General features: G+C 36.3%; 1 protein-coding gene across 2 annotated transcripts; it reads right to left on the bottom strand.

The window, feature by feature from the left end:
* Positions 1–9,898: 9,898 nt before the first annotated feature.
* On the bottom strand, positions 9,899–12,508 carry LOC143574448 (SNF1-related protein kinase regulatory subunit beta-2-like). Of its 2 annotated transcripts, none has more exons than XM_077059062.1 (4): positions 11,861–12,508; positions 11,265–11,428; positions 11,007–11,172; positions 9,899–10,351 (listed from the first exon to the last, which is right to left on the bottom strand). In XM_077059062.1, exons 1-4 carry the CDS (start codon positions 12,035–12,037, stop codon positions 10,016–10,018), a joined length of 843 nt encoding a protein of 280 aa, XP_076915177.1. In that variant the 5' UTR covers positions 12,038–12,508; the 3' UTR covers positions 9,899–10,015. The 2 variants fall into 2 exon arrangements, with proteins under 2 accessions (XP_076915177.1, XP_076915178.1); XM_077059063.1 differs by having other exon boundaries at positions 9,903–10,351; positions 11,265–11,416; positions 11,861–12,497.
* Between the last annotated feature and the right edge of the window lie 13,455 nt (positions 12,509–25,963).

The raw sequence follows: 25,963 nt of genomic DNA, 5'->3' as shown, positions 1-25,963 counted from the left end.
TATGGATTATTTTAATTATAACTAATAACCGGAAAATTTTAAAGGTGTTAACGAAAAAACTAAATTTAAAGATGTTACCGAAAAAAAGATTGTATAAGCCGTGACACTCACAGGAAAATGTTACCGAAAAATGTTACCTGAAATAATAAAAAAGAATATTAATATTGATACACGGAAAATGTTACAGAAAAAACTTACATGAAATTCTTACCGAAAAAACGTAATAATGGAATATAAGAATTTGATTAAGAAACTAAAATGAAATCTTCAGCAAATTAAACGGGTAAATAACCTGAAATAATGTAAAGCAACAATTGTTATAGGTATAAAACATAGCCGGAAAAAATTTAACGGAAAATCTTACCGGAAAAACGTAACAATGGAATATAAGATTTTGATTAACAAACTAAAATGATATCTTCTGAAAATTAAACGGGTAAATAACCTGTAACAATGTAAAGCAACCATTGTTATAGGTATAAAACATAGACGGAAAAAACTTAACGGAAAATCTTACCGGAAATACTTACCAGAAAAACTTAAAACGTCCACATATCACCTTCATGTCCATTTATGATTTACAACCTAGACTGATTTTAATAAAATCAGTTAATAAAAAGGTTAGAAGAAACAATAACCGGAAAAAATAATAAGGTTGCCGGAAATAAATAGATAAACAATCGGAAGTTTATTATAAAATACAAACTTACTGGAAAATTGATACAAATCTTGAATGATATTCGCCGGAATATATTAATAGATGAAAGAGAGAAAAAGTTGAATGGGGTAAAAAATTAAGAAATGCTATGGTTTAAATATAAGTTATTGGATGTGTTGGCATGATTAAAAAAGGTAATGGGTGACATGGCAGTGGAGTGACATCCTATGTGAATACCCTAAAATGATGACATGTGAAAATTGCTTCTTACTTTAATAGTATGTATAGATTGATTAAAAACTATATCATGACATAGAAGTCACTTTTCACTTAATTTCTATTATGTATTTTATGTAAACTTAATTTCTATTATGTAATTATGTAAACTTTATAAAATATGCTCTATAAAAAAATAATAAAAATGTGTAATGATAAGTTTGTTATGAATTAGTATAACATATAATTACGTTTAAACTACAAATGTTAAAATGAAAGATAAAAATATTTAGGATATTGATTGGTCATACTGTCATTTTTTGATAATAAGTTAAAATTGCTGCCTAATACTACTCACTTAGTACTTGGCCCACACATTACATACGCTCTCAAAGGCGGATCTTAAGATTTTAAAGGCAATCCTTGATAACTAATCTCCAACGTGTTACAATCTTTCTCTATGTATGTTTCAATACATTTTAACTGATATTCATTCTCAAAGTTTCCTAACCTAAATAGTAAACCGATATATTGTAGTCATTTCTGTTTACTCTAGAATGACACGAGACTCGCATGACTTGGAGCTCCGGTCTTTTGTGATGGGAATAAAGTTGTTATAGGACAAAAAGAAAGTATACAAGACGCACATCTGATCATAGATATGATTTAAAATTTAGATAATCTTTATCTTTACCATATATAATACACCAAACAAGGACAAATTAAGACACTAACATTTTAAGTAATTTACAACTTTTAATGCATATGATACATCTCATAAAGCATCTAAGATAAGAGTAAACTTGTCTATTACAAAATATGCTTAAAAATAATTACAATATTTCTCTCTTTACATAACTAAAGTTTTGTAAATTTATAAAATAGTTTCAACTTGGGTTCATCGTCCTTACTCATATATTCCTTATAATTTCAATTTTAAACCAACTTCCCACCAATGATTTTTAAACGGCCATAACTTTTTCGTACGTTAATAATTTTTTAAAAAAATTACATCATAAAAATGAGCATTCTATTGTCTTTAATTTAAGTATGATATTGTTATTTATTTTTTTTAATTAAAAAATTTAACATGTAACCTATATATGTTTTCTTAATTCGGTTTTGACGGGTTTTAAGTTAAATCGTGAGCCAAACCGCCAGTAACATTTTGTTGTCGTTGAAGATCGAAACACACCGTTAAAAATTTAATCAGAATCGCTACTAACAATTTAGTTTCACGGATGGAGCTTTAATTATAAATTAACTGTCTGTTCAGGTTTTATATGGTCGGCTTGTCGGTGTAAACTACAAATTAACTTTATGCTATGGTTTAAAAAATTAGAAACCCCATTAATTACCACAAAAGGAAAAAACCAACCATGAAACTAATACGATGGTTAGTAATTTAAACAATTTCAATTTCAAACTAACCATGAACATCTATAATTGTTACGTGATTATTAGAATTTAGTGTTACCCGCTGCATGACACGGACACCCTTCTAGTAGAGAAATATATATAACTTGAAAGGAATACGTTGATTCAAGTTCAAATACTGTGGAGTTAAAGTTTTATACGTGACATACATACATGCTCACTTAAGTTTAGAATTTTAAGTGGGTCATGCTATGCATACACCAGCCCCCTGGTGTAGGAATAACGCTATACGGCTCGTATAGGGCCTATACGAGTCGTATAGCCCTAACTTATTGACCTGCGTACGAACGTGTCAGTATGGCAGCTTTTTGCAGTCCATACGAGCCGTATAGATTTTTCAGCTCTATAGCCTACGTATCTTGTCTGACCTATACGAGCCGCATAGGGTCTATACGACTAGTATATACAACATGTCAGCATTTACTTTGACTAGAGATTTTTAATTACTTTTCTGGTCTATACGACTTGTATAGGTGGTATATGCTCATGTTGTACGTAGGTTGTTATGTATATATTTATTTTGTAACCAACTCGGGTGTTATTTTTAATATTTTGTAATTTTAAATTTGAAAAAAAAAACTACACGAGTCAAATAGACCCTATACGAGTCATATAGCCATATACGAGCCGTATAGGGGCTATACGACACAAAAGAATAAAACCTAACACTTCTATTTGAAAATGACTTGACTATTCACCTATACGAGCCATATAAAGCCTATACGACTCGTATAGGCTACCCTTATGTAGAGGTGTATAAAAAAAACCGGTTCCTGGAACCGAACCGGTGGACCCGAACCGGTTCCTACCCGTTTTTTGTAGGAACCGGACCCTATCTGATTCAACCCGATGATCCGTGACCGGTTCTTGCTTTTCTGAGTGGGGGCGGGTAGGAACCGGAACCGAACCGGAACCGGTTCTGGAACCGAACCATCCGGAACCGGTTCCTAACCGGTTCTCGCCGTTGGATCGAATATAGCCGTTGGAAATCGTTTTCTTGGCCGTTTTTTGACCGTTGGGATCAAAAATAGCCGTTTTTTGGCTCCCCCAAGCACCCCACTACTAGTATAAATAGGTATTTGGTGTCATGGGTTCATCACAACACTCAAAACGCAAACCCGAACGCAAAAAAATACAAAAAAAACGCTATTACAACGTTTTGAGTTCTCTAATATCTTGTTTTCTCTTATTCTATATTCATATTTGTTGTTATGGCTGCCTCACAATCATCGGTTGGTCAAGGTTCCAACGCCGAACCAAGTTTCGTTCGTATTGTACCTCATAATCGTAATCAAGAGATTTGGTGCAATTGGGATTTGGTTGAATTGAGTGACCATTCATTGAAGGCTCGGTGCAAGTTTTGTGGGATTTATTTAAACCCACTTTCGAATTCAAATTTGAAGAAACACATCGAAAAACCGTATTGCATGGCGTTGAAAAAGAACGTCGATTCGCAACAAACGCAAATGGATAGTGAAGGCGGAATATTTACATACCAAATTGATCGAGTTCAAGATCGTATGGCGAAGTTTGTGATTCAAGAAGCTTTGCCGTTTAGCCACTTCGACAACCCTCGCTTAACCGCCATGATTCGAGATACGCTTCAACCACAATACACTCACGTAAGTCGTCATACTCTTAAACGTTATTGTTTAAAATTGTGGAAGAAGGCCAAAGAGGTACTAATTGCATATTTTGAAAATATAAATACGGGAATAAACTTAACTAGTGATGTTTGGTCGGCTCCACATGGTCTACCCGAATCTTATCTTTGTGTCACCGCTCATTGGGTAGACCCGTCATCGTGGGAAATGATGAAACGCACCATTGCTTTCGAACTCTTTGAGTATTCACATACGGGAGATAATTTGTTTGAATTTTTAGATTATGTTATAAAAACTTATAAACTAGAAAATAAAATATTTTCAATGGCATTTGATAACGCGTCGAATAATACATCGGCGGTTGATAAATTAAAATTAAAATATACGCCGATTTGCAATGGTGTATTTTTTCACTCAAGGTGTGTTGCACATATCATTAATTTAATCGTGCAAGACGGACATGCTTCGGATGAGGTTACATCGGTTATAAACGATTTTAGACTAATGATACATGAAGTTTTTAAGAAAAGTAAAAAAAGACAAATGAAATATAGAAAATTTTGTAAAGATACGGGAAGAAAAGCTTTGGGAGCTAATTGGGATGTACCTCATCGATGGAATTCCACTTGCATAATGTTTAAAGTGCTTTGAAACAAAGAGAAACTTTACAAATGTTTCATTCTAGTCTTGCCGAGAATGATTTGGCAATCCCCTTTTCAAATAAGAAATGAGAAATTATCAATGACTTATCGACTTTTCTTGAAGTTTTTAAAACATCAACTACGAAACTATCGGGAACGTATTATCCGACAAGTCCCTTGGTTCTTTCGGAGTTATTTTTAATCGTTAACAATCTTAAAGAATTTGAAAATAAAAGTCCAATGTTTTCAAACATCATATTACCAATGAAGTTTAAATTAAAAAAATACTTTCTTGAATTGCCACCGGTTTTTACTTGCGCCGCCGCTTTAAACCAATGTTAAATGTTACGGGGGTTGAATGTGTGATAGACGAAATTTTTTCAGCCTTAGATATGCATGAAGTTGACCCAAACTTTTCAACAGAGGCAAAAAATGATTTTAACTTGAATTTTAAATTTATGTATGACTTTTATTTAAATAAATATGGGTCAAACATACGCATGCCTATGCCGGGGGGGTCTTCATCAAGTTCAAGTGCTACTAGAGTACGAGATCCCATGATTAGCCTTATGAACACCGTTCGCAACGTAACGGCTAAAAAACAAAGGGGTAACACCCCTTCAAGCGAACTAGGAAGGTATAGTGCAAATGATTACTCTACCGGTTTATCCGAAGAGGAATTGGCACTTTTGATATTTTGGCTTGGTGGAAGGTAAAAGAAACCGAGTTTCCGATTCTTGCCACCATGGCCCGTGATTTACTAACCGTCCAAGCTTCTACGGTAGCTTCGGAATCCGCTTTTTCTCTTAGTGGCAGGGTAATATCGGTGAGAAGAACAAGACTAAATTCGGAGTCGGTGGAGATGTGCATTTGCTTAAAGGATCACTTGGACTCAATCGATCGTATTCAACACGTAACCACTCTCGAAGATGAAACACCACTTGATGTTCGAGTGCACGACGAACAAGAAGGCATTTCTATAAGTAATTCCGAGGAAGAAGTCGCCGCTCAATAATTACGACGAACAAGAAGGCTTTTCTAGAAATAATATGTCACAACTTTATATTTATAAGTTTAATGTTCCCACTGATGAGTATTCCTCATCAGTTAATTTTTTATTTTTATGTTAATTGTTTTTTTTATTTTTCATGTTATACAAATACGAATCGTAGTTTAGAATCCAAATCGCAAACGAAAAACGAAAAAAAAAATAAAATTTTTTTACACTGTAACCGGTTGGAACCGGTTACGGTACAGGAACCGGTTAGGAACCGGTAAGAACCGGTTAGATAGGTTAGGGGTCCGAGGGTGGGAGAACCGGTTCGGTTCCCTAACCGGTTCGAGCCTGGAACCGGTTTAAAAGGGGGTTTTGAATATAGGAACCGGTTAGGAACCGGTTCTGGTTCCTAGTCCCAAACCGTTTTGAACATGCCTACCCTTATGTATGAATAACCAACATGGTGTATGTATAACCTAAGCCTTTTAAGTAAGTTTAATATGTAATGTGTAGTTTATTGGGCCTGGGTATTTCATTTCTTGTACTTAGGCATTTGGGCTTGGGCTTGTGTATTAGAGTATTTTTTAGATTTTATTTTCTATTAAACTATGATATTATGTTTATCTAAACAATAATATCACAAATAAATATATACCAATCAATATATATTGTTTTTAGTTAAAACATTTAGTTTTTAATTGATTTAACATGACCTAACATAATTCGAAGAAGATTATAATTTCTCAACAACGTTCCTTTAGTTGGTGACTTGGTGGAGAGATACATGCACAAATCTATCTATAATATATATAAACGAAGATATAAAAATCTTACGTGTCGTGATGTGGTCGCTCTCTTTTTTGTTGGAGTCACCAGATTTGCTTGATTTTTAAATGAAGGCTTCTCATGCATTTGACCCGAATTCATTGGTATGGGTCTTACCAAACCCAGATATTCTTTAAAGGGGTTATAACATCTTATTAAATTAAAAATTATTCTCATCAAATTATTGATGTAAAAATCTTATAAAATAGGATATAATAAAAATTGATATCTTATTTATTTTAAAAAAGATATATATATTATTTAAATTAAAAAACCAATTTGATAGTAAAAAAAATAAACGGGTCTTGTGTCTCATAAAACCATAAGTATATTATTAACTTTCATAAATATTATTTATAATTAAAAAAGAAATTTTATAGTAAAAAAAATAAACGGGTCTTGTGTCTCATCAAAACCATATAGCTTTTAAACCGGGTAACATCTCATTTATTTGTGAAACAATTTATCATCAAACCATAAGAATATTATTAACTTTCATACAATAAGAAAAATATAAATTAAAAAAATAATTAAATATTAGAACAAACAATATATATATAAACGAAAACATAAAAATCCTATGTGTCGTGATATGGTCGCTCCCCATTTTTTTGGAGTCACCAGATTTGCTTGATTTTTAAATGGAGGCTTCTCATGCATTTGACCCGAATTCATGGGTATGGGTCTTACCAAACCCAGATATTCTTTAAACGGATTATAACATCTCCTTAAATTAAAAATTATTCTCACTAAATTAATGATGTAAAAATCCTATAAAATAGGATATATTAAAAATCAATATCTTATTTATTTTAAAAAAGATATATATATATATATATATATATATATATATTATTTAAATTAAAAAACCAATTTTATAGTAAAAAAAAAATAAACGGGCTTAGGTCTCATCAAACCATAAGTATATATAAGTGTTATGAACTGGGAATATCCCTTGCGTGATAAAGCGAGAAATTTGTATATTACAAATTAAAATAAAAAAAATTATTTACATCACTATAGGTTTAATTCATGTCAAAAGATAAATCCGTAACATGCCTAAAAGCTTGAGTATTTGCATGTGTTTTACATTAATGGCATGACTATCTTCATTCTTCAATGCAAACCTTTAGCTTTGTCCTTGCTATTATCATGTAATAGCACGTCAAAATCTAAACCATATTCGTTTATAAGGGCATACGCGTATGTGTTCCAACAGTTTCGCTATTGGAACGAACATGACAAAGCGGATAATATATATTAACACAATGCTTTATTGGTCTCATCTCCTTTATTTGTATGATCTAGATCACAAGTTCGATTGTTCTTCAAATCACATTTAATAATTAATTGATCAGTACACCTGTGGGGCGAACAAGAAGAAGGAGATGGCTTCCAGGGCCGGCCCAATTAATTTGGGGGGCTAAAGCTAACCGAAAATCCGGGGAGCTTTTTTCCATAATAATTTATTGATACAAAAGTTCTTACATTAGTGATGAGTTTTAAGTAATCTTAATTTATTGATACTTTATTTTGTCAATAATAAGTTCTTTATATAACAAATGTAATCTTACATTAGTGATATTTTTTTGCTTAATATTAATGTCTTTTACCAATTAAGTTTGTAGAAAGTGATGAGTTTTAAGTAAACGAGTGAGGTTAGATATAAAATTTAAGAGAATATGCATTGTAATTTATTTTATTGAAATGGGGTAGAGATAATGTAGGTTATTGTTTCTAAAATTATTTAAATAGGAAAGTGCTATGTGCTGGAGATAAATTAAGATTTATAAGTTTAAAATAAAAAATGGTAAAAAGTTATGAATAAGATGAGATTCGAACACGCATCAAACATTTCAAAGTTGGAAACTGAAAAGGAAGCGCAAAAACCACTAGGCCAATACACAGATTGATATGAAATTCTATTATTCTAATTATATATATACAGAGAGAGAGACAATATATAAATGGGGGCCTTTAAAATCTGGTGGCCCTAAGCTAGGGCTTGGGCTTTTTGTTCTTACGGGCCGGCCCTGATGGCTTCTGGGCTTCTGGCAGCGAGTAGTATTTATGTTCATCCCCCCATGTGTATTTGTTGTTTATATCTTCGGAGTCAATCAAGCCTCCCAAGAGACTTAAGCAGTTAAGCATAATGACCATGGTCTTATACTTAACGAGACCGGAACTTCAATTGCCCAATTTCAGTATCTGTTACACTTCTCACATTGGAAGTCAGTGAAAAGAAGAATCCTTTGGGTCATAGTCACATCCTTGCAGTTTGTAATGCTGTTAGCGCTCATATATTCAGTGAAAGTGAACACACTCATTACCATGGCCACCTCCGACCATACGGGTCGCTGGTTGGTTGAAGTTAACGCTCTCAACGCCATATATGGTTTAGTGATCTTTGCAATTGCGTTAACATTAACAACATGGATTTTCCGCTATATGTGCAAGCTAGTTATTTCGGAGGATCACATCCGTTAATTAGGTTTATTTTTATATCTTCTTATAAGGGGTAGTCTAGGTACTTTTGTTACTTGATACACCGATAAATTAATAAACTATCTATGTTTTAACCTAAATGACGGTAAAAATAAGTTAGCCACGATTAACTAGACACGTCTAGAGTTAGAATTAGCTTTAAGTATAATCAATTAAATAAAAAAGAATTTGATGTATAAAAAATATTTGTTAAAATAAAAGTTAAAAACTTTACTAAACTGATAACTTTATTTAAATTTAGGGGTACAAACATAAGTCGTTAAAAATGAATAATTAAACTTCAGATACTGTATAATAACTCTATTAAAGTTTAGGAGCAAAAAAATGTAAAATAGTTAAATATAAAATAGGTAGAAAGTTTTAAGAAAATGAATTATCAAAATCCAGAGATTGTACTATAACAAGCTCTATAGATTGGTCGTTGTGGTCTCACACGGCGCCAATCAATAGCCAATGGGTACTTTAACAAACTCTATACCCGTGCTACTGCAACTAAAGGGGACATGAAAGGGCAAGGCACCAACATGTTAACGCCATCTTTACCAAATGATGGCTGAGATCCACCCAATAACAACAAATCATACTTTCATTTAACATTAGTTAACACACAACATGCTAGTTATAGGTTGGTTTGACACATTTGGAAGGAGATACATGAAGATTCTCTAACGCTTAACTCTTATGTTTTATTTAAACAAATGTGTCAATCCTTTGGCATGCTTACCCTCCAAATCTCATATGGGGCGTCACATTTCTAGACTTTAATCTCGTCTCGTCGGAAACAAAAAAATAAAAAAGAGTAGTTTTGAGTTTGATCATATACCAAACCAAGAAAGGGTTGTTATAAATTTTAACAACCACTTCAACATATTTGGTTCGCAAACCCGGACGATATTTGGTTCGCAAACCCGGACGGTTGTGCCCATCCATAGCCGCGGGTTACTCAATCCTTTCATAAGTTTTGTCACAAGACAAATCACACGTTGCATGCAAATGCCATAAAATTCTTTATAAATCACGAGTCTTATCTTTTTCCTAAACTATAATCTCAGTTGGCTCCAAAATGTAGTTTCTGGTTTAAAAATCTCAAATAAAAACAAATAATAAGGCCAAAAGACAAGAAAACAAAATGTTACTTTCTTACTTTCTTGAATGGCTTGTAAAGCACTGATGTTACATACTTGGTGCGAAATCGCTGTGATGAACTCAGCGCAACAACAGGCTCATTGTTACCGTCTCTCTTAACATACAAATGGTTCAAATTAGCTGACAATGGCTTGTGAAGAGCATGTTGGAAGTTCTTAGATGAAGATGGTTGATTTAGAGGCATTTGTTGTAGCAATGGGGGCAATTCGGGAAGTTTCTCGCCAAAATCTTGTAGCGTGAACATTGCATTGTTGTAGCTTGATATGGGAGAAGAAGGGCATTCGGGTTCTTCATCTCTGCCTCCATATTCGGCATGACTTTCCTGAAATATCAAAAAGCCCAAAACTTTGAACAAAAGATCCATTTTTTCAAAATGACGAGTTATTGTGTTAATTTGAGCATAATGACCGAATCAGCACTTGTATGTAGGGCACGTAAGATATCTTATGTAGTGATGTAGTGGAAGAGAGAGAGATACTTAAACCGGTATTATATATTATACTAGATTAGACATCCATGTATTACACGGGTTGAAATCCAACCAATTATAAACCAATAGTTTCTATGAAGATATTTATGTTAGATGCAATCACCCATTAGTGAAATAAGAAACAAGATATAACGAAGATTCAAAGTTAATAAATAACAAATAACGAAGATTTAAGAATTATAAAATTATATTTTAAGATAAGATATATAATTTAAATATTCTTGTGACTAGTTTTAATAAACTAATAGATATAATTTTAGATATTTAATTCTACAAATAATAATTATTTAATAGGAAAGAGAGAGTCAAGTAAAAGAAATCTAGACTTACCCGAAGTCAACATGTGACAACCAAGTTACATATTTATTATAATAAGATTTTAAGCAATACATATAAGTGTCTATGCGGTTCACGTAGTACTCCCAAATTCTGCACATAATGAATCAAAACAAAGAAACGTGACAATAATGTAACACATGTAACATACCTTCAAGTCCAAAATGTTGAAAACATTCCCTAAATCGTCGTGTTCATGTGGTAAATCAGAAGCATAAGTCCACTGCCCGTCAACAACAAATCGATAATGGTAAACGCCAATGTTTAGCACCTTAACAATAGAGAAATCGTTGCTCGAATTACCCTCTAATAACTCCCTAATCAAACGCAAAATACAAAAAATGTAATCAAGAAAGCACAAATGTCAAAACCATGAGAGGAAATAATAATAAATGCTACATAAACTAACCTTGTCCTCCATTTATCCCATGATCCTTCAATTGCAACATTTGTGCCACCATGAATCCACCTTATCACCACGGGTATGGTCTTTTCTTGATTCACATATTCATATTCATCTCTTTGAATATGCATAATCTGATTAGCAGGAGATACATGGGCCTGCAAATAGGACTTATTATACAAATATGCAATTGTTTGTTGAAGACTTTCGGGAATAAGAAACTTAGATTTTCTTAGAGTCGTTTAGAATTTTCAGATTGAAACTTTTTGGTGGCTCTCTCAAATATCCCAATTGGATAAAACTGAGCGATCAAACACGAATATGATTATTGAGAGTGAATTCTATGAACCAAAGAATGAGCGTACGACCAAATTGAACGGGATAAGCAGTTTAATGTGTATTGTGATTTAAAGATCGACAAGTTAATCCAATGACACTAAAATATCTAACCTTGTTGTGTAAAAATGTTGATTCTATCAAGATTTTGTCGCAATTTATCTGAACCCATTAATTAGCATAGTATATAAAGGGTTTAGTTATTAACATATTTTACCTAATAAAACCACTACACACACCATATTTCATAAATAGTTTTGACTTACCTGAGGAGTGATAGTCACAGGGAACTGAGAAGCCCTATGTGGAGTAAGCATATGCGCAGGATAGCTGCTACTACTGTTGCTATGACTAACTTGCGCCTGGCCATGACCACATTCCATAAAGCACTCATTTTGATCAAGCTGTTGACCCTTATGTTCTTTGGCACTAACATTACCCATTACTGTCAAGAACCTAAATCTTGTTTCAATCAAGATCACAACTTTAAGACTCAAGAAACCATCAAAAGCAATGAAGAAGAGAATACCCAAATGAGAAAGTGGTGATTAAGGGTTATTATACATACATGCCCATGACCATGATATTATTTTTGTTTTTATGTTTTAAAAAGTGGAAATTGACAGATACCCATGACATAGAGATAGAGATAGAGGGAGATGGAGAGCAGGTAACATGATATTAGCAGCTTTGGTATGGTATGATTGATGGAAACCCCCTTTTTGTCCTCTTTATCTTTCACACAAAAACACAAAGTGAATGGTTCTGTTTTTATCTCTCACTAAAACCTGGTTTTGGTTGGAGAAAAAGGCCACTGTGTATTTATTCTCCAATGAGTTTGGAGGATCTTTTGTATAGTTTATACTATTATATTTAGGCACCAGAAGAAATTAATTTCTCTTTAGTCTTGATGTTGATGTTGATTAAATGATTTATTTATATAAAGTTGCATTATCATTATTATTGTATAAAAGTTAAGAAGCCAATGATCCTTACTTCAAGGTGAGACATTCAAATACTTCATACTCAAAAGTTGAAGCCTTAAGTTTAAGTTTTATATGTGGCTAAAAAAATAGAAGTTTCATGTTGGGTCAGTGATATTATATTTTATTTATTTATAAAACTTTTTCATCATCAAACAACAATCTTCGTGGGTTACGGGTCTCACTAAACTCAAATAACTCTTAAATAGATTATAACATCATACTTTTTGTGAAACTATTTCATCATCAAACACTTTCTCCTCTATATATTCTTCATCGCTGGTCTATTTTTTCTATCACTTATTAACTTTCGATTGCCACCCACCATCATCTACCTCCCCTCTCATGCATCAACCACCATTGTTACCTACATTAACCACCCATTCTTTGTTGATTTCTTTAGAATCGCCAAATGTACACCGATTAGTCTGCCATCTTGTCACACCCCCTTCTAAGGCCTAGGAGCATGATCCACAGTTAGTACCATAATTGTAAATAAATCAGAGTCGCGTTAATTTACGGAAGACTTATAAAACTTTAAGGATCGAAATATAATATTTACATATATTTGAAAGACGGGATTATAAAATACCCGTTTAAGTTACAAAAGTATTTCTTGTTTCATATATTTACAAACCATCATTTAATATATTAAGTTTACAAAATGAATCCGAGCCATCGGATATTCAAAGCACTTCGTCACTCCAAGCGCCAAACTTGTTCACCTGCAAAATGTAAGAAAATACGTCAGCAACAAATGCTGGTGAACACGCTGACGCAAAATAACTTCTTTTACTTTATTACCCCTCGAGACTACGCCTGCCTCGGCCCATCGTGGCTTAGGAATAACAAAGTCAAACAACACATTATAAACTCGAGCCTCTACTCTAGGTCACCCCAGCAAACACCGCAGCATTCGACTTAGTTAAGTACCTGTAAATATACACAACGGTCGTACTCCCTGCAGGAGAGCATCCTACGACCAAGGGTGGTGCGATGTGCCCATTCATTGCGTAGTACCACCTATGTAAGGATCCAAACACACGTATACCACAGCCTGAGTGCTAGGTTTATACCCTGATATATAACGGTTTTAGGAACACGTAGTTCCTTGTAAAAAAATTCACATAACATGTTTGATTTATTTGAAAACAAGTTTATAAAAGTTTGGGGGCGTATTCACCTTATCGCTTTGGGATCGGCTTCACTCACCGTCCGAGGGTCTTTCCCTTATTTATCTCGCACCTATAGTACGAGTATAAACATTTGTTAGTCGGATATACAATCTGGCTTAAGACCTTTAATCTTATTTTATAACTCAACCTCGATGAACCTTTAGTTCATTTTCTTTTACTTAAAAACCTTTAGTTTAAAAGTAATTACAAACCTTTAGTTTATATTTAAAACTCGACGTTTCTTCTTCTCCAAGAAACGTATTCTTTTTCTTTTATTATTTAAGAATACCCATTTATTCATTAATATTTTCATAAAAAAGAGCATACATATATACTTACACACATATATACGTATTAATATTCAATATCTTATTTTTCATTCATTTCTTTGTTATGTTTATTTTTCTTTTATCGAGGTATCGAGTATAACCTCGACTTAAGACCTTAAGCCTTGAATATAATATTGTATTATATTGTTTTGTTGTTACGCCTAACCTTATTGGCGTATTGGAAACCCTAAGTACTCGAGCAGCACTCCAACGCCGCTTGATCTCCTTGATCGTCAAACGATAATGCCAACTTCAACACTCGTCGAAACGCTTTACGAGATTCATCATCATAATAACAAACACCTTCTTGGTATATATGTGGGTGGAGGGTGGCACAAACTTTGAGGAAACGTTGGTACACAAACGAGGGATCAGGGCACGCTTATCGAGGCAAATAGAGTATGTGATTATGGGAATGTAGAGATAGGCTAGAGAGAAGTGAGAGATCAGGTTTTGGTGTGAGTTTGCATAAACCCGGACATGCTATTTATAGAGCCAAAATTGGGTTCCATCGCGGTACGCGACCGCCTTCAAGGCACCCGTCGCGTACCGCGACGTAGCCTTGGTGAATCAGACAATAGGTCTGCCACGTGGCGACACGTGGCAGACGTTGCGCCATGTGGTGACACGTGGCAGCAAGCAGTGCCACCGTGTGCCACGTGGCACACGTGTCACAACGTGTCAGACATCCCATCGCGTACCGCGATGGGTGTCCCTTTTGATCCATCACGTACCGCGATGGGTCAGGAAAATTGAATTTTACAACTTAAACCCTGGAGTTTGGAATTTAGCAATTTAAGTCCCTAGACTTTGGAAAGTTTACATTTTTAACTCGAAATTTTCATGATGTTACATCCTCCCCACCTTGAAATAAATCTCGTCCTCGAGATTGCTTTACAAGAACAAGTGGGGGTATTTCTTTCTCATTTCCGATTCGATTTCCCATGTATATTCGGGCCCTCTACGTGAGTCCCAGTTTACTTTCACAATTTTTAACGTTTTTCTTTTTAACTTCTTTGTTTTCGAATCTTCAATGGACGTTCTACGAATTTTAAGTTTTCATTTATTTCAACGTCTTTTAATGATATAGCTAAGGATTCATCGGTTAAACACTTATGCTGATTCGAAACATGGAATACATCGTGTATCCCTTGCATTTCCTCCAGTCGCAATCGGTATGCAACAGTGCCGATTCGTTAAAGTATCTCAAAAGGTCCAACGAATCGAGGACTCAATTTTCCTTTCTTACTGTAACACCCCCGTCTAAGGCCTAGGAGTGTGACCCACAGTTGGTACCACAAATTGTAAATAAATCAGAGTTGCGTTAATTTTCGGAAGACTTACAAAACTTTATGGATCAAAATATAACTTTTATATATACATTCAAAAGACGGGATTATAAAACACCCGTTTAGAGTTGTTAACATCACATTACATGTTTATATTTACAAAGCACCATTTTAAGTTTATATAAAATAAATCTGAACCATTGGATATTCAAAGCACTTCGTCACTCTAAGTGCTAAAATTGTTCACTTGCAAAATGTAAGAAAATACGTCAGCAACAAATGCTGGTGAACACGCTGACGCAAAATAACTTCTTTTACTTTATTCTCTCTCGAGACTACGCCTGCCTCGGCCCATCGTGGCTTAGGAATAACAAAGTCAAATAACACATTATAAACTCGAGCCTCTACTCTAGGTCACCTCAGCAAACACCGCAGTGTTCGAATTAGTTAAGTACCCGTAAATATACACTTAAGGTCGTACTCCCTGTAGGAGAGAATCCTACGACCAAGGGTGGTGCGATGTGCCCATTCATCGCGTAGTACCACCTATGTAAGGATCCAGACATACGTATACCACAGCCTGAAGGCTAAGTTTATACCCTTATTTATAATGGTTTTAGGAACACATAGTTTCTTGTAAACAGTTTCATATAACAATTTGACTTATTTGAAAACAAGTTTAAAAGTTTGGGGGCGTATTCACCTTTTTGCTTTAGGATCGGCTTCACTCACCATCCAAGGGTCTTTCCCTTCTTTATCTCGCACCTATAGTACGAGTGTAAATATTTGTTAGTCGAATACACGATCCGACTTAAGACCTTTAGTCTTATTTTATATCTCAACCTCGATGAACCTTTAGTTCATTTTCTTTTACTTATAAAACCTTAGTTTAAAAGTAATTATAAACCTTTAGTTTATATAAAAACCCGACGTTTCTTCTTCTCCAAAGAACGTATTCTTTTTCTTTTATTATTTAAGAATACTCATTATTACTTAAATAATAATTTCATAACAAAGAATATATATGTACTTGCACACAAATATATATTTATCTATCACAACATTTCTTTATTCTTTTCTTTGTTATGTTTGTATTTCTTTTTATCGAGGCATCGAGTATAACCTCGACTTAAGGTTTAAGCCTTGAATATAATATTGTATTATATTGATTTGACGTTACGCCTAACCTTTTTGGCATATTGGAAACCCTAGGAACTCGAGCAGCACTCCAACGCCGCTTCACTTCTCGATCAATTCTTTTATCGACACGCAAATTGGTGAACGCCAATCTACAACACACGTTGACACGTACTTAAAGAACAAACACCATCTTGGTCAAATGTGGGTGGAGGGTAGCACAAACTTCGAGGAAATGTCGAGATGGAATTCGAGGAAAATGGGAACGCTTATCGAGGTGAATCGAGTATGTGATTGGGATATTCTAGAGAGATGTTAGTGAGAGAAAGTTGTGAGCTGAAATGGTGTGCCAAGAATGAATCCCGGAATTGCTATTTATAGACAAGTTTTTGGATCCCATCGCGGTACGCGATGGGTCATTGGGCAGGCCTATCACGTATCGCGATATAGGTATGTTGAGTCACAGGGTAGGTCTGCCACGTGGCGACAGTGTTGCCACGTGGTGCCACCGTGTGCCACGTGGCACACGTGTCAAACGTGTCAGACCACGTCATCGCGATACGCGATGACGTTAGGTCAACAGCGATCACATATCGCTGTTGAATCCTTCCAGAACTTTGACCAAGCCCCATCGCGGTATGCGACGGGCTTGTCTTTTGTCCCGTCGCGTAGCGCGATAGGACAAGAAATCAGATTTTCACATTAAACCCTAAGGTTTGGAATTTGGTATATTTAGTCCCTAGACTTTGGAAAGTTTATATTTTGAACTCGAAATTTACTCGATGTTACATCCTCCCTACCTTGAAACAAATATCGTCCTCGAGATTGCTTTACAAGAACAATTGGGGGTATTTCTTTCTCATTTCCGATTCGAGTTCCCATGTATATTCGGGCCCTCTACGAGAGTCCCATTTTACTTTCACAATTTTCAATTTTTTTCTTTTTAATTTCTTTGTTTTCGAATCTTCGATTTGAATTAGACGTTCTACTAATTTTAAGTTCTCATTTATTTCAACGTCTTTTAATGGTATAGCTAAAGATTCATCGGTCAAACACTTACGCAGATTCGAAACATAGAATACATCATGTATCCCTTGCATTTCCTCGGGCAGTCGCAAACGGTATGCAACAGTGCCGATTCGTTCAAGTACCTCAAAAGGTCCAACGAATCGAGGACTCAATTTTCCTTTCTTACCGAAGCGAACAACGACTTTCCAAGGCGAGACTTTCAATAACACTTTGTCACCAACTTTGAATTCTAACGGCTTATGACGGACATCGGCGTAACTCTTTTGGCGATCACGTGCCGTCTTAAGTCGTTCTCGGATTTGAAGAATTTTGTCGGTGGTTTCTTGGACTATCTCGGGTCCAGACAATTGATTATCTTCGGTTTCAGACCAACACATGGGCGTTCTACACTTTCGACCATATAACGCCTCGAATGTTGCGGCTTGAATACTTGTGTGATAGCTGTTATTGTACGAGAATTCCATTAGGGGTAAGTGGTCATCCCAACTTCCACCTAATTCGATCACATAAGCCCGAAGCATGTCTTCCAACATTTGAATAGTCCTTTCGCTTTGCCCATCGGTTTGCGGATGATAGGCAATGCTAAGGTTAGGTTTCGTACCAAGAGCTTGTTGGAATCTTTTCTAGAAATGAGACGTAAAACGACTGTCTCGATCAGAGATTATAGATAGCGGTATTCCATGTAACGCAACATTGTTGTTCACATAAATACGCGCTAGTCTATCCATTGAGTATGATTCATTGATGGGTATGAAGTGTGCGGATTTTGTTAAACGATCCACAATTACCCAAATAGCATTGTTTTGTCGAGTCGTTTTAGGGAGTTTGGCAATGAAATCCATGGTAATTAACTCCCACTTCCATACGGGAAGTTGGGGTTGCTGAAGCAAACCCGAAGGCTTTTGCTGTTCAGCCTTAACTTTCAAAATAGTTAAACATTTCGCAACATGCGAAGCGACATCCCTTTTCATTCCATTCCACCAATAATTCGCTTTGAGATTAGGGTACATTTTATCGCTTCCGGGATGCATCATATATCTCGAATTTTGAGCCTCGTTTAAGATTTTCTCACGCAAACCTCCAACGATTGGTACCCAAAACCTATTACCGAGTCTAAGGATACCATCATCACCTTTTACTAACGAGTCAATGGTGCCATTTCGTTTTTCGTCGGAGATTTGGTTTTCATTGATCGCTTGAGTTTGAGCGGATTTGATTTGTTCGAAAAGATCGATTTAAAGTTCTAGACGTAATGCTCAAACTCTTTTGAGCTTCTCATGTTCCTTGCGACTTAAGGGATCAGCCACAACGTTGGCTTTGCCTTCATGGTACACAATCTCACAATCGTAGTCATTGAGTGTCTCCATCCATCGCCGTTGGTGCATGTTAAACTCTTTTTGATCGAAGATGTGCTTCAATCTTTTATGATCGGTGTACACGGTAAACCTAACTCCATAGAGATAGTGCCTCCACATCTTAAGTGCAAAGATTATGGCGCCCAACTCTAGATCGTGAGTCGTGTAGTTCTTTTCGTGTACCTTGAGTTAAAGAGAGGCATAAGCGATAACTTTCTTTTGTTGCATTAGTACGCATCCCAATCTGGAATGAGACGCGTTTCTAAATACTACGAAATCCTCCGTACCTTCTGGCAAGGCCAGTATAGGTGCTTGGGTGAGCTTTTGTTTCAGTATATCGAACGCCTCTTGTTGCTTTGTTCCCCATTCATATTTGATATTCTTGCGAGTTAAGGAAGTTAGGGGAACGGCGATTCGAGAAAAGTTTTCGATGAATCTACGGTAGTAGCCAGCCAATCCTAAGAAGCTTCGAATCTCGGTTGGCGACTTTGGGACCTCCCACTTAGAGATAGCTTCAATCTTAGCGGGGTCCACTTGAATGCCGTTTACATTAAGGATGTGACCAAGAAATTGCACCTCGTGCAACCAGAACTCGCATTTCGAGAACTTGGCGTACAACTTCTCAGTTCTAAGAATCTCAAGCAAAGTTCGAAGGTGGACTTCATGATCAGCTTTGGACTTAGAATAAATAAGTATGTCGTCGATGAATACGATAACAAATTTATCCAAGTAAGGCTTACAGATTCGATTCATCATGTCCATGAACGCAGACAGCGTATTAGTAAGTCCGAATGGCATAACGATGAACTCATAATGGTCGTACCTTGTTCGAAACGCGGTCTTTGGAATATCTTCGGATTGGACTTTGAGTTGGTGATAGCCGGAACGAAGATCGATTTTAGAATAGAAGCTAGCACCTTTAAGTTGGTCAAAAAGATCATCGATTCGAGGGAGTGGATAACGATTTTTGATTGTAACTTTGTTCAACGCACGATAATCAATACACATACGCATAGATCCGTCCTTCTTCTTGACGAATAGAATTGGCGGTCCCCAAGGTGACGAACTTGGTCGAATGAAACCTTTCTCCAACAGCTCATCAAGTTGTTTCTTTATTTCCTTCATCTCGGTCGGCGCTAAACGATACAGATTTTTGGTTATCGGAGCAGTTCCAGGAATAAGATTGATCCTAAACTCTACTTCACGATCGGGAGGGATTCCGGGAAGTTCATCAGGAAAGACGTCAGAAAAATCGGAAACAACAGGAACGTCTTTGATTTCTTTTGGCTTAGACTCTTCAGTGACGTAGGCCAAGAATGCGAGGCATCCTTTATTCAAACATTTGTTAGCCCTAATCATGGAAATTATGCTAATTTAGCCAGCGTCTTTGTCTCATTCAATTCGAATCGTTCGTTTATCGGGGGCTTGAAGTTCAACGGTTTTTCTATTGCAGATGATACGAGCATAGTTATCGGATAACCAATCCATATCAAGTACAATATCAAAACCAGCTAGACTCATGGGCAACAAACAAATAGGCAAAATATAACCAGCTAAAAGAATTTTTTTCGTTTTCAAGGGCTTCGGAGATCTTAACGAGTTTGCCACTAGCAGTCTCTACGCTTAGAGTTTTATCTAATTTTGTTAATGGTTCGTTTAATAGACTACAAAAATTATAATCTATAAAACTTAAATTGGCACCCGTATCGAATAAAACTCTAGCATAGGTGTCGTTGACTAGAAACGTACCGGTGATGGTTTCCGGCATGTCAGTAGCCTTTTTCGTGTCGAGCACAAAGACTCGAGCGTTTCCCTTCTTGTTTTGGCCACTTCCACCCGCACCACCAGCAACAGGTTTGTTCTTTGGGCACTCGAAGCTCAGATGGCCCATCTCCTTGCAGTTGTAGCAAGTCATCTTCTTTTTCCAGCAATCAGCAGCATCATGACCAGTGCGATTGCATGATTCACAAACTTTAGGAAGTGGGGAGAAATTACATCGTCCTTTGTCATACCTCCTACAAGTCTTGCATTGTGTGGCGTTTGAATTGAATCGGTTTTGGTTAACGCCCTTGCCTTTGAATCGATTGTTTCCTCCACTCGTTCTTCTTTGAGTTGCTGTTGTTGTAGCCTTCTTGTCCTCCTCTTTATTAAGGACCATGCCGCCCATCAAATAACCAGCCAACTCCATTGCAGAGTCAGCGGTTTGAGGTAGGTGAGACCATACCATGTCGCGGATTTCCCGCGGCAGTCCCCAAATGTATCGTGTGACTTTGCTGGACTTAGGGTTAACCAGCTGGGGAATAAGGCGACAACACTCATTGAACTTGGTATAGTATTCTCGGAGGTTTGTCCCTACGACCTTAAGATTGAGAAATTTTGTTTGGATCTGGTCGCTTTCGCATGGGACAAAATTTTGCCATCAACAAGGCTTTAAACTCATTCCAACACAAGCTATACATAACATCTCTCCCTTTGCTCATTAACAGAGCATTCCACCACTCAAGTGCTTCTCCCTTGAACATCAGGGCAGAATATTGGATCTTCTCCTCATCGGAACATTTGCTTGTAATTACGAGTGTCTCCATTTCTTCAAGCCATCTCACGGTTGAAATGGCTCCTTTGTCACCAGGGAACTCTTTAGGTCCATATTATTTGAAGTCTTTAAACGAACACCCACTTATTTTGAGTTTCTTGAACTCTCGCCTAAATCCACCATCGGCGTTAGATTCATGAATACTTTCCTCGACTCGAGACGGATTCGGACGAGATTTAACGGACTTTTGAGAGGGATGAACGGATTGAGAATTTCTAGTTTGCCTAGAATGGGATCTATTCAAGGATTCTTCCCTAACCGCATCTTTTATCATATTTTGGATTTTATTCATATATTTCTTGGGAAATTCTTCCTCACGTTCGTTCTCAAGGCCTTTCCCCTTGTCTTTTATTTCTTTTTCTTTTCTAGCATTCTCGTTATTACTTTGCTCATACATTTTCTTTTAATTATTTCTTTTTAACCAAAATTTAACAAATTTCTTATATTAAACACATATTTTATTATGCATATATATATATATCACTAAAGGATATATATATATATATATATTTATTCATACATTCACTTATATAAATCGTTTGATAGATATATATATGATTCATCCTATCTTTATTCAAAGAACGTTTCAACGTTCTTGTTACATACATATACACATAACATACAACTATATTACACATAACTTCACAAGGCGCTTTTCTCCACCATCTTCAATCTTTCAAGAACTTTTTCACAACCTTCGTCAATTTGTTGCACTTGTGAAGAAGCTTCTCTCCCATGTTCTTCTTTTTCTTCCCTTCGTCAGCCACCTTCTTCCTCCAGTCATCAGTTTCGTGTAAAGAGCGGTCCAAATGTTCTTCATACGACTGCGGGACTACGTTGGGGTATCCGTATTGTGGAGGTGGGTCGCGGTAACCCGGTGTCACCATCTCGTAGTGATTCCTCGGTTCAGGATACGGAACGTAAGTCATGTCGGATGCAAGATAGAGGTATATCTTGGTAGCTTGGTTTTGCTCTCGAATCTCATCGGCTTGTTCTTGAATTGAGGGAATTTCCCCTTGGAATGGTGGGAAGCTTGATGAAGCTTGGTTCTTGAGTTTCTCAAGGTATTGGACATATGGATCAACATAACCATAGCTTGGGTTTTGGGAAGTGAGTGATCCATTCATTGAGCTTGACATCTCGTTGGGATTCTCAGGATGCTCTTCTTCAGATTCTTCCTCAGACACTTCCTCAATGTCCTCCTCTTCATCGGGATTCTCCTCTTCTTCAAGTTCTTCTTCTTCTGGTTCATCTTTCTCCATAGGTTGTGTGGTCTCAATGTTTATTGGGGGCATCTGGAAACTCTCAACAGGCATCATAATCCTCATCTTGGGCTTACGGGACGGCCCTTCATTATTGTTTGGTTGGGAGCTGACTTCATTAAAAGTGGAACTTCCAGTAAACCATCGACATTGATCAGAGTGACATTTCATCCAGTCGGAAGATGGGGATTTTGGTTCTTCTTTGATGGGTATGTTAGAAAGGAAAGCATAGGATGGGTGAGGATTTGGTAAATATCCAGTCGGGTAGTATTGCGGTATCTCCGAGGGTTGGTATGTGGGAATTTCTGTTGGGTGGTACGTCGGTATTTCAGAAGGATGATACATTGGTATAGTTGGTGGATGGTAACTTGAGTGTCTTGGTGGCTCCATTCGTTGTTTGGTGGACTATTGGGAACGTCTATTGGATATTGTTTGCTTCCGGGGTAGTATACGGGATGGGTCAGGTCATGTTCTACATCTTGGTCAAAGCATGCTTCATAGTATCCTTCACTCAAGTTATCCTCGGGGTAAGGTTCGGCGATTCCCGCTTCCTTTGCCTTGCGCACATAATTCTCCATATAAGCTTTAAATGACATCTATTAAGGGTGGTTTAGAATGTGGAGAGGGAAAGAAAGGTTACCAGCCTATCTTATCCCTAAACAAATAGTCAATTAATTCCTATACTTGGATCGAAGCTTGGGTATTATTTTATGATACCCAATTCGCTAAGATCGATGGCTCTGATACCAACCTGTCACACCCCCTTCTATGGCCTAGGAGTGTGACCCACAGTTAGTACCATAATTGTAAATAAATCAGAGTTGCGTTAATTTGCGGAAGACTTACAAAACTTTAAGGATCGAAATATAATATTTACATATATTTGAAAGGCGAGATTATAAAATACCCGTTTAAGTTACAAAAGTATTTCTTGTTTCATATATTTACAAACCATCATTTAATATATTAAGTTTACAAAATGAATCCGAGCCATCGGATATTCAAAGCACTTCGTCATTCCAAGCGCTAAACTTGTTCACCTGCAAAATGTAAGAAAATACGTCAGCAACAAATGCTGGTGAACACGCTGACGCAAAATAACTTCTTTTACTTTATTACCCCTCGAGACTACGCCTGCCTCGGCCCATCGTAGCTTAGGAATAACAAAGTCAAACAACACATTATAAACTCGAGCCTCTACTCAAGGTCACCCCAGCAAACACCGCAGCGTTCGACTTAGTTAAGTACCGTAAATATACACAATGGTCGTACTCCCTGCAGGAGAGCATCCTACGACCAAGGGTGGTGCGATGTGCCCATCCATCGCGTAGTACCACCTATATAAGGATCCAAACACACGTATACCAGAGCCTGAGGGCTAGGTTTATACCCTTATTTATAACGGTTTTAGTAACACGTAGTTCATTGTAAACAATTTCACATAACATGTTTGATTTATTTGAAAACAAGTTTATAAAAGTTTGGGGGCGTATTCACCTTATCGCTTTGGGATCGGCTTCACTCACCGTCTGAGGGTCTTTCCCTTATTTATTTCGCACCTATAGTACGAGTATAAACATTTGTTAGTCGGATATACAATCCGGCTTAAGACCTTTAGTCTTACTTGAAAACCTTTAGTTTAAAATTAATTATAAACCTTTAGTTTATATTTAAAACCCGATGTTTCTTCTTCTCCAAGAAACGTATTCTTTTTCTTTTATTATTTAAGAATACTCATTTATTCATTAAATAATATTTTCATAACAAAGAGCATACATATATACTTACACACATATATACGTATTAATATTCAAATCTTATTTTTCATTCATTTCTTTGTTATGTTTATTTTTCTTTTATCGAGGTATCGAGTATAACCTCGACTTAAGGCTTAAGCCTTGAATATAATATTGTATTATATTGTTTTGTCGTTACGCCAAACCTTATTGGCGTATGGAAACCCTATGTACTCGAGCAACACTTCAACGCCGCTTGATATCGTTGATCGTCAAACGATAATGCCAACTTCAATACTCGTCAACACGCTTTACGAGATTCATCATCATCATAACAAACACCTTCTTGGTATGTATGTGGGTGGAGGGTGGCACAAACTTTGAGGAAACGTTGGTACACAAACGAGCGATCGGGGCAAGCTTATCGAGGCAAATCGAGTATGTGATTATGGGAATGTAGAGAGAGGCTAGAGAGAAGTGAGAGATCAGGTTTTGGTGTGAGTTTTGCATGAACCCGGACCTGCTATTTATAGAGCCAAAATTGGGTTCCATCGTGGTATGCGACCGCCTTCAAGGCACCCGTCGTGTACCGTGACATAGCCTTGGTGAGTCAGAAAATAGGTCTGCCACGTTGCGCCACGTGGCAGCAAGCAGTGCCACCGTGTGCCATGTGGCACACGTGTCACAACGTGTCAAACATCCCATCGCGTACCGCGATGGGTGTCCCTTCTGATCCATCGCGTACCGCGATGGGTCAGGAAAATTGAATTTTACAACTTAAACCCTGGAGTTTGGAATTTAGCAATTTAAGTCCCTAGACTTTGGAAAGTTTACATTTTTAACTCGAAATTTTCATGATGTTACACATCTGTTCAAATCTAGTCGCCCCTTACCGCCTCTTTTATTTATTTATGAAACCTTATCTAGGTAACCTGTTTTCATCTTCATCACTCGTACCACCACCACCACCATGCCAACCCTGGTTTCTAGCCTAGAACGGTTATTACTGGTGGCAGATTACTAACATCTTATGTTATCTTAAATTTATAAAAGCATGTATAATGTAGTTTTTTATCTTAATGCTCTTTGATACAAGCACGGGTTAAATGGCCGTTCATTAAAAATTTAGGTGAACGGTTCATGAATATAAATGAATGTAACTGAACGAATGTAAACAAACATATATGAACAAACATAAATGAACACACACATAAACGAATATAGATAAACACAGTTAAATAAACACAAATGAACAAATATAAACCATTATGTATATGATTCATTCAATTTTATATCCAAAAATGAACATAAACTAACATAAATTGATCAAAATATGTCTAAGTATATTACAAACTTTCATACAATAAATTAAATTAAAATCTAAAATATATTAAAAACGACTAATGTTTAAAAAAAGAAACTCGTAACACGAAGGCTAAAAGCTAGTTATATTTTTATTTAGACACTAAGAGGAAATTCTT

This window comes from Bidens hawaiensis, unplaced genomic scaffold (genome assembly GCF_021521415.1).
Source record: "Bidens hawaiensis isolate Kalapana, Puna unplaced genomic scaffold, B.hawaiensis_p1.1 tig00026927_1, whole genome shotgun sequence".
Taxonomy (NCBI): domain Eukaryota; kingdom Viridiplantae; phylum Streptophyta; class Magnoliopsida; order Asterales; family Asteraceae; genus Bidens; species Bidens hawaiensis.
This window is presented reverse-complemented; position numbering and strand designations above follow the sequence as displayed.

Coding starts and splice junctions, on each gene's coding strand:
- LOC143574448 (XM_077059062.1), bottom strand. CDS start 12,037: ATGGGTAATGTTAGTGCCAAAGAACATAAGGGTCAACAGCTTGATCAA. Junction 11,429..11,860: donor CTGTGACTATCACTCCTCAG/GTAAGTCAAAAC, acceptor TTGTATAATAAG/TCCTATTTGCAGGCCCATGT. Junction 11,173..11,264: donor TGGGATAAATGGAGGACAAG/GTTAGTTTATGT, acceptor GCGTTTGATTAG/GGAGTTATTAGAGGGTAATT.